Below are 13,596 nucleotides of genomic sequence, written 5' to 3'. Positions count from 1 at the left end.
CCCTGATCTAGGGGAACAAGTAAGACATTTTATTGTGATAATTAAATTATTGGGAATTAGAAACATTTAGTGATCTACTACAACTCATTCAGAGATCTACCATTATTTTTTCAGTCCACAGCTGCCTTACATAATCCATTGAAAACAGCAAATACTCAAATATTTATAGGAAATAAATAGGTTTTTAAAAAGTTTCTCTATAAATATGTTGTGGTATGACATACTCAAGTTGGAGAGACTGCAGATTTGTTTCTTGCCCCTCTCTTGTCTTCTTGGTAGTCCAGCTATTGAGTTTATAAGCCTTATTTTCATTTTCTCTCTAATCTGCTCCTTGGGAAAACCGTTGAATTGTTAGTTTTATTATTTTTATTTATTTTATCTACTTATTTAAAAATCTAATGTGAGGAATGCTTCATATGGCTCATTTCTGGCAGGTGTAGTGTCTGTCTGTTTTGAGGGAGACAGTGATGGCTATATTAACCTGGTAGCATATCCGTATGTGGAGAGTGAAGCCATGGAGCAAGATGATACACCAGAGAGGGACCAGCCACGTCGCAAACACTCTCGCAGGAGCCTCAGCAAATCAGGCAGTGGTAGTGAGCACAAAGAGGAGAAAGCAGGGCTCACTTCTGAGACCTTGGAAAGGTACTGGGTTGTATCTTTGGGTTTTGTTTTTTGTTTTTTTTGCTTTGCTTCTAATGAGTTATTAAGAAATTCCTTTTCTTAAGAATCCTCTTGATTTCCTTTAAAAAATCAATGATCCATGATGAGAGATTGGCACTGGTTTTCTGGCAGGTACCTCCAAAGGCCTTAATACTTACACAAAAAGACTATAAAGTTCGGCCAGTATATTCATGGTACAGCATGCTCCCTGTCTTCTACAGAAAAAATAATAATTCAGCTTAGCAAGCCAAATATTATTCTTTGCTGTAACCATTCTTATCAATTATTGCAGAGCTTTTTAATGTCATATTATGTTGTGCCAACAGCATCCAGGACACAAAGAGCCTCAAGAGCTTCCATTCAGATGTTCCATTTCAGATGCTAGATGGAAATAGTAGTGTTAGTTCTGAAAAGATCAGCTTTAATCCATGGAGTTTGCGTTGCCACAAGCAACAACTGAATCGCATGCGCTCGGAGTCTAAGGAACGAAAGCTCTACAGTATCCTCCAAATGGCAAAATCTAACATAATATGGTGTTTACAACATGATCACTTTTATACAATATCTATGTGGATTCTAACAAGTGTGTCTGCCTTTGTTCTTCATACTATGGGCATTGACTGTAATGGTGCAGTGGTTCCCCATGACATTCAGTTTTCTTCTGGCCATTTCCTATACTCAATCATGAACACTCAAATATTAGTTCTGAGAGGGAAAGTTGGCTCTTACTTTCAGAGTGGGAAGTTGTTCTTTCCTGCTAATAATTTCAAACTAGAATCCTCTTTTTCCTGAAGAGTCATCTCTTTCTGAAGATGAGGTTCTTCCTATCTCTTGATGGTGAGTTGTACACACAGTACTTTATTCCTTCTTTGAATTCTTTTGTCTGTCTGAATATATGCTCAGTGATAGAATGTCCTTTAGAAAGCAAGAGAGAAGTCTTAGTATTTCAATAGAAACCAATAGAGCTTCAAGAGATGAATTCTCCTTGACCAGTGTCTCAGAATTTCTTTTACTGGAGAATGTAGTGCATCATTTCAAATTTCCCTGTGTGCTTGATTTGAAAATGGGGACCAGACAACATGGGGATGACGCATCTGAGGAGAAGGCTGCTCGGCAGATGAAGAAATGTGCACAGAGCACCTCAGCTACACTAGGAGTCCGAGTTTGTGGAATGCAGGTACTGTATGAACTGCAAGCAAAATGTGGCTGCTGGCCTCTTCCTGGGTACGAAGCATTTGATATGATTTGCCAACTGCTGCAGAAAGTTGAGAATCTCTTGAGAATCTCTTCCTTCCCCACTTTTGAAAAATGGTCCAACCAGAACAAATTTGGGGGATGGTATATTTCAGGAGGAGAGGATTAAAAAAATGGTTGTATTAATAGAATACATATCACACTACTTTTCTCTCTTTAATCACAATAAACCAATCACGTATTTCTAGTCCTCATAATCTGAAAGCATATGAGCAGACATTGCAAAAGGCTTCAAGCTCTGTTTTCAGCATTTCAGCCCTCTGTGAAGTAAAGGGCCAAACCTAAAGAAGGAACATTTGAAACCACTGAACAGGTTTCAGATCTTAGTTGAGGAAAAGAATGACAAATCCTATGTGAGTTATCAAGGAATATATCCATAGGACATGATATGATTTATTTCCAGATAAATATAGAATTGTATTTTTAAGTGGGGTAAAGAAGTTGTAGAATAATGCAGCGTTTGACAGCAGAGGTCTGTAAGTGTGAGCTTCTTTAGCTAAATGAGTTCAGTCCTCTAGAATTCTGAGTCGCATAGGCATTCTGGCTGATAGTGCTTATTTCCCATAAAAGTCATGAGGCTTTCTGGAATGACAGACATGGACTGAGATTATTCTGAATCATAAAAGAATCATCATACACTGCATTAGTATCAGGACATCAGGAAATTGCATTCTGTTTTCTCTCTCAGGATAGAAGGATGTAACATGGATCTGCCCTCCTTTTCTAAGCCTGTTCATTCAAAACACAGGAAATCTAGGTTGGTCAGGGCACTACCTCATATTGATCTCTGGTTTAGAGTAATTGGGATTTTTTTTTTAAGCTAGGTATTTTTCATGTCTTGCATGCTGGTGCCCTCTGCTGGATGGTGACTATGTGGGGAAATATCTTTGTTGTTAAACTTTTATTGATTTCCAAGCTGATGTGAATGACCTGACTTTAAAAGAAATTGTTCCTTCTGTGACTTTTGTTTCAGTATTGACCATTGTGGGATATTTTACTCAGGAATGAGAATGCCCAGGGGAGTTAGGAAGGCATTTAGCTACCCAGTCAGCAGTTTTCGCCTTATGCTTTTAAAAAAATTCTAGCAGGGCTTTTAGGGGATTGTTCTGTACCAGTTGCATATTACTGATTTCAGGAAAGCAATTGAAGAGGTTTCGGTCCTATATGGAAACACTAAAGCTTGTACCCGTATCTAATAACTGCTAGCATTATGCAGAGGAGGCAAAGCAGTCTGCCTGGAAATATTGTTGAGGTATATTGTGTGTGTTTTAGCTGTGTTTGAATCCTGTCCTTAGTGCTCTGGGCTTCTTGGGCTACTTACCCTAATGGAGAGGAATGCCCTTAGTAATTATTTAAATTGGCAGAGCAAAGCACTTCCTTTTTTCCTTCTTGGTATAAACTGTATTTTGAAGGATTGATCCAGTGCTTCTGTTTCTTTTTGCCAGTCCATATTGATGCTGCGATCTCAAAGTACAAACATTTTCTTGACAGGCCGTTGAAAAGAATAATGGATCAGTACCACTTTGTTTTCTTATAGTCCTGAAATGTGGCTATGCTTCTAAACTAATGCATGCTTTCTCCTTGTGTTGTAGGTGTATCAGCTGAATACAGGGCATTATTTGTGCAGGAACAAATATTATGGCAGAGGTCTTTCCATTGAGGGTTTTCGCAGTGCCCTTTACCAATACCTGCACAATGGCATAGAGCTACGAAAGGACCTTTTTGATCCCATCCTCAGCAAATTGCAAAGTCTAAAGGCCGTATTGGAGAGGCAGGCCTCTTATCGGTTCTATTCCAGCTCCTTGCTCATTATTTATGATGGGAAGGATACCCGATCTGAAACATACATGGAACGCAGAGCAGAGATGCGCCTAAAACAAGTGGACCTCTCCCTTACAGACAACCTACAAGATGTCAGCAGCACAGAATCCTTCTCCTTCCAGCCCAAGGTGGATGTACGTATGATTGACTTCGCACACAGCACATTCAAAGGCTTTCGGGATGACCCCACTGTACATGATGGCCCTGATATGGGATATGTGTTTGGACTAGAGAGCCTTATCAACATAATAGGACAGATGAGGGATGAAAATCAGTAGCCTTGGGCTGGACTCTTTAATTTTCTCTCCCAAGGATAGGAACATACAGGACCACTATTGGTACAGAGAAAGTGGACTACTTCTGCTTTGAAAATACAATGTTGTTTCAGTGTATGACAAAGGACTTGATATCCTGGATGATCCTGGCAAAATGGTTTTCAGTTTTCACTATCCAGCCTGAACTCTTTGTGGGAGAAATCAATTCATGGGCCCCAGCATTGGGCATTTTGTCTGGGGCTTGGTGTTTGTTGTGTATAGCCCTTGTGTATAGCCCTTGTCTTTCAGAAATATGGAAACTGACCCCCCCCCCGGAAAGAAGATGAGTGGGTGTAGATGTTGGTATTCCAATGTTCCACTTCCTTGTCAACTTTCCAGTGAGGCACAATGGTTTGAACTTCTCTTCTTTTGTTCAAAATGGGCATTCACATTCAAGCTTTTGGGGCTGATCAATGCACATGATTTACACATGCCATACTCTGTTGTTTTTGTCCCTGAGCAGATGTGAAATACTCTTCTAGAGGGAACAGATAATATTTCATTTATCTTCTCCAACGTGGTCATTACCAGATCATCCCAACTGGGGAAATAAATGACCAAAGGGAAACCAGTGCAATGCTTTAATGATTTTGCTTTGCATCATTTTGATCAAGCTTCCATACCTCCCCAATTTCCTGCAGTTGACCGAAATGATTAATTCCAGGAATACCTAATCATATGTCCACAACAGTGTCTTGATGTCTCTGCACCGGACACCTAAAGTGGATAAAGATATTTAAAATACTTTCTGGGATTAATGATGTTATATCAGGTATGAATTCTTTCCTCTGGCAGACACAGTAGTCTCTTCTCCAGCCTTCTCCAGTGATTCACCCAAACCCTGTGATGCTGAATGGTCATTTCCTTTTCCTTCCTTTCCTAATAGCCTTCCTGCCAAAATGATACTCTTCCACACAGCTTCCATCCATAGTAGTGAAGCACTCAAGAAGCAGTTGATGAGAAATTGGCATTTTTGCTTTGAGAACTTGTTCCCATTGTGGATGGAAGAACCTGTTTGACTTTGAATGATGGCCTTCTGGTAAAGAGTACTACCACCTGTGCTTATCTTCACCTCAGGGAGCTGGTGTTTGCTGGCCTTGTTCCTATGATTAGTAAATAGTTGAATGCAACTAAACTAAACATTTTGGCCCCATATGTCTGTGGGCTGCTGTTGCATGGGGTGACATGTCAGTAATTTGTAAAGTTTATCTTGACAGCATTCTGAATGGAGAGTCACAATAAATTTGCAGCTCTTGCAAGCAAAGACAGCACCAAGAAGTGTTGTATGGACCATAGAGAATGGTTGCTCTGGTTAAGGCTAGGCCTAGCAGAGATAAATGCACTAGTAGACCTCTTGGAAATGCACTTTGTGGGAAGGGATTTGCTACCATGGGGAACTGATGTCATATCATTAATATTGAGGACAATTGTCTTAAGACTCTATTGTGGATGTTCTTAAGAAGGACTATGTTTGACCTAAAACTCCTCGTGTAGAATCTGTGCCTCCCTTTGGGTGTTTATGGCCTTTATAGATTTACCTGCAAGCATTTTTGGGATTTTTTTTCATCAAGGAACTCCTGATTGAACTTTTTTTAGTGCCAATATGGATCTGCAGAAGCAAACCTTGCTGATGCCATTTTGAAAGGCAGGACATTGACCAATTCAATACTAATCTTAGATCTTGCTTTTTTCACAAGGCAAAGACATTTACATCAGGAAGAAAGTGATGCAGTTCTTACAGCATTACTCTTGATTCCTGGATCTTAAAAAACATATTCTGTGAGTTATTTTTTGACATTTTGAGATTGTGGCATCATAATACCTATGTTAACCATTTTAGTTAAACAGCACCTTTCAAAATGTCTGAAAGTTTGAATGATGGAAGGAAATTTTTATTTTCTCAGCTATGTCAACAAAAGTTGATCTAGAAAGCCACTCTACAAAGTTCATGTCCTGTTCTGGTGATTGCCTCGTTTTAAAACTAATATATATAAAATACTTTTGGACCATTCAGATTTTTACATTGCAAATTCTAGAGCTTGTAAATAGCTTTTTTTTCCTTTCCGGTTTCCAGGTTTCCATAAGGCTAGTAATTCTATTTGTTCAATACAGAAGTAAAAAATAGTAAGGATATGTTTTTGTCGGTATTTTAGTACAGTATTGTGGTTTGCTTTCAGACAGCCTAACTGCAAAGCAGTTTTGTTCTATAGCAATAAGCTTTCCAGATTCAAATCTTTAATTTCAAGTTAAGCAAAAGGACAATTGTGATTGGTTTTTGGTGAGTACTTCGTATGTTTGAAGAATTTTGTCTTTTATTGTTAAACCAAGCTCAGAAATTACAGATGGAATTAGTTTGTCAGCTTAGGTCCTTATTAGATACATGCCCTTAATTTGTCTCTTGCAGAGCGTATGTATGTGTGTGTACATATGCTTCTGGGCAATTTATCAGCACTAGAGTAGCTGGAGAGTACTGGCAAAACTGTGTAAGGAAAGATTTATAGGAGTTATTAGGAAAGGATCCAGATTGTCAGAACAGGTGAATTCAAATAGACTTCATCATACAAATCAGATTTAAGCCATCCCTTTTGGCAGTTGGCAAACTCATCTTCTGCACCCTGGCATTTGCTTTGAATTGAAATCAAGACTGTAGAGTAAAAGGGCCTTCCAAAAGGCACCAAGAGATACACAAATAAATCCAAAGGTAGGAAATTGAGTATTTGCCTTCAGCAACTTTCCTCCATATGCCTTGAGGAAAGTGGTGGTTAGTTCAAAAGTGCACCTTTCAAATGAAAGGGATATACTAGGTTTATTGCAGCACCTTCTGGGGCTTAAGTTGTTAAATGGTTTATGGAATTCTTATATGTAACTGCCAAGTAGATGTTCCCAGTTGGTGCTCTTTTTCATAACAGCTGCGGAACTTTGTCCAAGAAAGAATATGTCTCAAGGCGAGTAGACCAGAGATGTTTGAATGGACATCCTTGGACCCCTTCTTCCTTAAAACAAATGGAATTCAATCTACATAAAACAAAATTAACTTGTTCTGTGGCTTTTCTACAGTATTCATTCATCTTCTATTTTGTTAGTGTTAATAGGATAATGTAATCAGTAAGGCAGAACCCAACATTTGTTGTTGCAGCCAGTCTTATTGTACTGCAGAGGTCATTGGCCATATTGATGGTAATCTGCCACTTCTCTGTAGGTTCTACCTCATGACTGAAGATATAATACAAGATAGTAATCAGGCTTTTCATGCTATTTAGGTGTGTTGTCACTGAACTGGAAAGCTCTATTGCAGGTGTTGTATAGATACCTGGATGATTTGGAAAAATAAAAACAAAACACTCAGTGTGACATTCAGTTTTTAACTCGATGTAAAGTAACTTGTCCCTTTCTTCCTGTAGTTAAGACTGGGATGTTGATACTTCTCTTGTATTTTTTAACTCATTAGAAAACAGGAGTCTAATCAATCCAATATTAAATGCACAGAGGGTCTATGTGAGAGTTTGAACGTACTTGGTAAAGGGGATGCTGATCAGGAGAGCAGTATTCAACAAAGCCATTTTGCATGCATTATATACATTCAAGTCCTCTTTTGAGGACTCATGTAAATAAACATTTCAGTCTGTTCCTTCTGGAACAGCAGAGCCTGTTTATTGCCCTTTACGGTTTGCTGATACTTCTGTCCAATAGTGATGACTCTTATAGCAGGATTTTGCACGTACTGTGTAGTTGCCTTCATGTAGATGATGAATCAGCTTTTCAGCCTTCCGGAATACATAGCCAGCTCTTTCTCTAGCAATACATAGGCACTGTTAGCATTGGTGTATGAACAATATAAAGGGTTCTTTTATCTTACTAATAAAGGCCAAATGAGAGTTCACCACTCAGTTTATTTTATATGGATGGCAGTTGCTGCCATGGAAGTGTCTCTTCCTTTCCTCAGCTAAGGTTACTACTCACTGTGCTTTTTGTCAAATTCTGATCTTGCCCTGTTAGTTAGATCATGCTCTTTCAGCTGGAACAGGTGCTCTTTACTGGCACCTTTTGTCACCTGGAACTGCTACATGATCTTTTTGAAAGATTTGTTCAAATATTTCCCCTTGAGTAACGGAGAGCTGCACTTTGGATAATCTTCAGTCTGTGATTCCAAAGAAGACCTCTGTGTCGGGGGAATATATTGCATTAGAATTCAACACTCTATCTGTTTTTGCACCTTAAGGAAGTTGAAGGAAGAAAACCTTTCCAGATTTCTGCTAAAAGCTGGTAGAGACTGAATGTTAGTTTCAATTTCTGTAGCCTTATCCTTTCTGCAGCTGTGTTTTCATGTGCATCCTGTCCTTCCACAAAGGACCAAATCATAGAAAGAGTCCAGTTGCCTGCCTGCTGCTCACAGGTTGAATTTGCTGGTGTGCTTTAAGAGGCCAAAAAGATGTTCCCACTAGGCAAAAGTTCCCATTGGGGAAAGACACTTTAGCTAGCTAAGATCTGGTTTGAGAACTAACCAGCAGCTTGCTGTGAGCCCGTGGAGCGCACTTGACGACACAACACATTCTGCGGCTATTGGGATATAACGTGGAGGTACAATCAGTGGGGGGGGGGATGTTGTTCTGCACCAGTGCAAGGGACCATGCTTTATTGCTTGCTGGAAAAGGGTTTCAACAGACAGTTACCTTTTAAGCTTAAAAGGAGAGACAGGTTTTGTTGCTTTCAGCTTTTTTTTTTTTTTTAACTTTCTGGTTGAGGGGAGGGGGAGAAAGGCTCTAGGCTTATGTATTTTGCTTGTTTTACAGTAAGTCTGGAAAGAGTCATTCATTCATCAGGTTCCGGCTTTGGTTGTATTTGTACTATTACTGCATGCTTATCTCAGGAGCAAACTATTGTTTTTATACTTTGAAAAGTGTAGGTGCAGAATGGTCTCTATGAGAACTGCTTTGAAAGGGAAGAAATGTTACATACTGCGAGAGCAAGGAGCAGAATTGCACCCCAGGGGAGTGGTCCCCATCCCTTTTGACTTGTTTGGGAGGGATGCCGCATCGTATTACAAACTTCTAGTATACTTTCCATAGTCTATTTCAGTGCTTTTGGGCATGAGAAATAACAGTATTTTACTCCATTCACTGCACCTTTAGCTCTCCTGTTGTGTATAAAGTTGTATGTGTACATAAATAAACTGTGGACATTTATTGAGGGGCCTTTGTCTTTGTATGGCTATTTCCATGTTACCAAGCTTAATAAACTTAACCACATCATGCGTACACACACTTCACTATGTTAAAGTGAGCTTATTACTCAGCTGGGTCCAGAAAGTGGATTGAAAAAGGATTGGAATTGCTGCCTGGGAGCTGCCTGAGATGACACACCAGAAGAAATCTGAGGCAGCCCTTTTTGTGGTTCAGAACATACTTTTCTTTTGTACTTTCTGACAGAGTTATTTCTAGACTCTAGCAGTAGTTCTTTGTAACAAAAATTGTTGAAAGAGTGCTCACTAAACATACTTCCTTAGAGAACATAGTTAGAAATGGTTCTTCTCAGCTGCTGAATAAAAAAGTTCAGCTCAAAGTCTAGTTATCAGAATAAAGTCATTTGAATGCATTCTAGAACAATTTCAAAACAAAACATTAAATTCAATTTTAGTTTTAAACATACAAATCTGGAAGCAAGCTTCAATTCCCGTTCATTTGTTTAACAGTTCTTATTATGGTTGGGTAGCATTTTGGATTCAGAAATGAGAAGGTGCGTCTGCCTGTACCTCCTTCCAAAAGCTACCTCTTCCTCTGGACTCACAGGTAGCTCCTGATCCCCAGGAGAGTTTATATTTGAATCAAGAAAGCACCAATAGGCTGCAACAAGTGCTCTGGAGCTGGTGGCCTCTTCCTTCTGGCACGGCTCCTGTGTGAACCCAGAAAAAGCACCAGCCCTTTAGGGGAGCGCTGACAGGTGCAGGATGTGCACCCAGGCCTTTCTGGCTCTGGGTCTGAAGCATTGCACGGTCCTGTTTCTGACCCTGAACTTTTCAGTGTTGTAGCTCCTCAAAGAGTTTTAATTTTTTTTGAATTAATTTTTATTAAAGAAATTTTTTACAGAATAAAAACATTTAAAAAGTAAAAAAAAAAACCTGGTGGGAAAAGAAAGGGGAGAAATAGAAAAAGGAGACAAAAGACAAAATATAAAGGAATTACTTCTGATCTTTACGGCAGTTATAAACACATTCGAATTTTGTCCGCTGTCTCTAAGGATACATCATAACTCCCTTCTTTCCATAATCTTCCCTTTCTAATCATCAAACCCGTAAATCACAAGTACATTTTTTTCCGTTTTCAGCAAAACGGAACCCATAAAGGCTTTCCAGTCACTAGCAAATGTAGTTGTTTGTCTTTTCTCTGATTAAACAAGTCAATTTTGCCATCTCTGCAAATTCTGTCATCTTCACCAACCATTCCTCCAATCTAGGTATTTCAGAGTCTTTCCATCTTCGTGCATATAGTAATCTCGCGGCAATTACCATGTACAAAAATAATCGTCCATAAGTCTTTTCTAGTTGTTTGTCCATTAGTCACAGCAAGAAGAGCTCTGGTTTCTGTTGAATATTGGTCTTTAAAATTCTTTGTATTATTATATGTATTTGAACCCAGAATTTTCTGGCTTTTTTACAAGTTCACCAGGTATTATTTATTTGTTTGTTTGCTTGTTTGTTGTTGCTTTTAAAATAACAGAAAAAGGAAAAAAGGAACAAAACACAGAAATAATCATGATAGAAATACATACATTGTCAAAGAAAAAATGCTAACAAGTGCTTTAAAAAAAGTGAAAAAAAACCAAGTGTAATATATTGTTATAACAGTAAACAGTTTCAATTCTATATATACTTATCTAATGCAAATATGCAAGTATAAATATATTTATTTCTAATAACATTATATAACTATCATGCTTCCTTTCTGGGATGTCCAAAGTTCTTAGCCCATTTTATCATACACTCTTTCACTTGTTCTCCTTCCATTTCAAATTTCAACAATCAAATGCAGCCCAGATCACTTTTAACGGATTTGACAGATTCAGATACCTTCTTCCCCATCTCTTCAAACGTTTTTTGTAATACTTCTGGAGTAATCTCCTTTTCTGTCAGTTGCTCTAACGATCCTCTCTTCCCTCACCAAGCTTACCAAGCTTTGCAGCTTTTCTGGCAGTTGCCATCCTTTAATTTGTAATCCAAAAGTGAGAGTGAGTCAATTAGAAAGGTGAAAGGCAGGCTCCCCCCCTTTCCCCCCTCATTTGTCTTTTCTATATCCTTAAGGTTTTAGTTCAATCTGTCTCTCTAGTTTTAATCACACAGTCTGTCTTATATTACAGTTATCTCCTTATTTTATAAAATCCACCAATTGTCTTTTCCCATTGATGTCAAACAGTCAACATTCCCATGAAGGTCTGGTCTATTTGTCTAATTAGCTTCAAATAACATCAAAGCACTTTCACCAAAATATTAATCTTTCAAATTTATATAGTCCCCTTTGTCCATTTATAACTTTCTTAAGTCAAAATTTTGTTAAGCTCGTTGCTGTTAATTTATAGACTTTAAAAATATTATTTTCCTCTTTTCTTTCTGTAATTTGGAAGGAAGGCTGACTCACTGAATGATTGTTTTCTTTGACCCACTGTTCCAAAGACCTCTCTTTAACTGTACATTGATTATATCTGAAAGTGATTAAGAGAGTGAGGGTTTGAGCAAACTTCATGTCTTTAAAAGGCTGCACCGTGGGTGCGAGCATGCCACCTCTCTCTCAATCCCCAGCTGCTCTACTCATGAGATGACCGCAAGGCTTCAATGCCCACAGTCTCCCCATGAGGAGCAGCTGTCTGGGGTGCAGGTGGGCGGTCTCTCAGTCTCTCAGAAACTCTCGCTGGCTGCCATTCACTGCCACAGTGCTGTCTCCGCTCCTTCAGAGACATCTAGTCTGGCATGAACCTCACCCAGAAGCCCCCGCTCAAAAAGTTTTCAAATTAGATGGGAAGAAAGTTTAGTACAGTCATTCTAAATGATACTATTCAGAAATTAATACATTTGATATATTTATCCAGTATATGGAAATACTTTGGGGAATGTGCAAAGAATATATGTTTTGGATGCAGTTCAAGAAACCCTAAATTGAAATATGCATAATGCTAGAAAGAAAAGCTTGTTTAAAAGATTAGAAGGTCAGGGCAATTCGAACTTCTAGGGTAATGCTGTTCCAGAGGGCAGGCACTGTGACAGAGTAGGCACGCCACCTGGGTCCCATCAGATGACACTACATTAAGGACGGGGCCTGGAGCATACCTCCTCTGTCAGCTCATATCAGATGGAAACAACGAGAGAAAGGTCAACCTTAAAATAGCCAGTCCATATGCCATAAAAGCTCTATAGGTCAAAAACAGCACTTTAAATTATACCTTGATAACCAGTGCAGCTCATGTAGCTGAAGCGTTACATGGGCATACGGAGGTGCACCCATAATTGCCCACATCGCTGTATTCTGGACCAGCTGCAACTTCCAAATAGTCTTCAAAGACAGTCCCACATAGGGCACATTGTAGTAATCTACAAATGAGGTGACAAAGATATGAGTGATTGCAAAGAGACTCCTGGTCCAAGAAAGGGTCTAATTGGTGGGTTCAGGCCCTTTACTCACAGCTGCCACTTTGAGCAGGAGCTGTGATTTCAGGAGGACTCCCAAATTGTGCACCATTTCTATCTGGGGGGCGGGGAATGCTCAAGATGGAAAATCCATTGAACTGGGAGATCCAGAAATACACAGCCACGCTGTTGTGCCTTAAAGATTAAGTTTAGCCTGCTTCTCCCCATCCAGACCCCAACAGCGTTCAGGCACTGGAACAAGGCCTTTACACCATCACTTGGTCAGTGTAGGGATGAGGGTTGGATGAAAAGTAATATTTCTAATACTACAAGTTGCCAACAGATGGCACTACTGATGCACTAGAAACTCCTAAAATTGAAATTCTCCGCTGAATGCAGAATATTTATATTGATGACACAAGTCCTGTGCAGTGTTGGGCCTAAAAGATATAAAGATAGTGAACCAGGAAGAACAGATACATATGATCAAGGATGAAGTGGCCAGCCTGTGACATGAGAAGGGTGGATAAACAGATTAAGGACAATTGGCAGATGTTCAAAGGGAAGTCACTATCAAGTTTAATATTTCACAGTAAAGTGTGAGTCACATTATTGAAATTCTTCAATATCTGAAAGTTTGAGCAACATAGGTCCCTCACATGCTAACGGCAGAGATGAAACCTTCAAGAGTTGACATCGCCAGAGAGTGTTGTCATGCTATGAGAAACAAGGTGAGGAATTTTTTTTACAGCATTGTGGCAGCCAACAAAATGTGGATTCATTACTGTGACACCAAAATGAAGCATCAGTCCATTCAATATCATCACAAAGACTCTCCTGCAAGAAAAAAAACCAAAACCCAGGAAAACTCATGGTTACAGTTTTTTGGGGACATAGATGGTGTTATTCACATGGATTTTCTTGAACCTGGCA

The 13,596-nt window shown here is 39.2% G+C and overlaps 1 protein-coding gene across 4 annotated transcripts in view; it reads left to right on the top strand.

Annotated features, from left to right (window-relative positions):
• Positions 1 to 9,309, top strand: part of IP6K1 (inositol hexakisphosphate kinase 1) — a 28,529-nt gene extending 19,220 nt beyond the window's left edge. For all 4 annotated transcript variants that reach the window (XM_025166774.2, XM_007428408.4, XM_025166776.2 and 1 more), the window contains exons 3-6: positions 435 to 645; positions 990 to 1,162; positions 1,665 to 1,840; positions 3,510 to 9,309. In XM_025166774.2, coding sequence (XP_025022542.1) covers positions 435 to 645; positions 990 to 1,162; positions 1,665 to 1,840; positions 3,510 to 4,016 — 1,067 coding nt within the window. In that variant the 3' untranslated portion in view covers positions 4,017 to 9,309. The remainder of the gene's footprint in view (positions 1 to 434; positions 646 to 989; positions 1,163 to 1,664; positions 1,841 to 3,509) is intronic.
• The last annotated feature ends 4,287 nt before the right edge of the window (positions 9,310 to 13,596 follow it).

The sequence above is a fragment of the Python bivittatus genome, unplaced genomic scaffold, assembly GCF_059951505.1.
Source record: "Python bivittatus isolate LINGU-HERP-01145 unplaced genomic scaffold, Pbiv_v1 ctg000080_np1212, whole genome shotgun sequence".
Taxonomy (NCBI): Eukaryota; Metazoa; Chordata; class Lepidosauria; order Squamata; family Pythonidae; genus Python; species Python bivittatus.
Note: the sequence above shows the minus strand (reverse complement) of the source record. Positions and strands in the feature narration are given on the sequence as shown.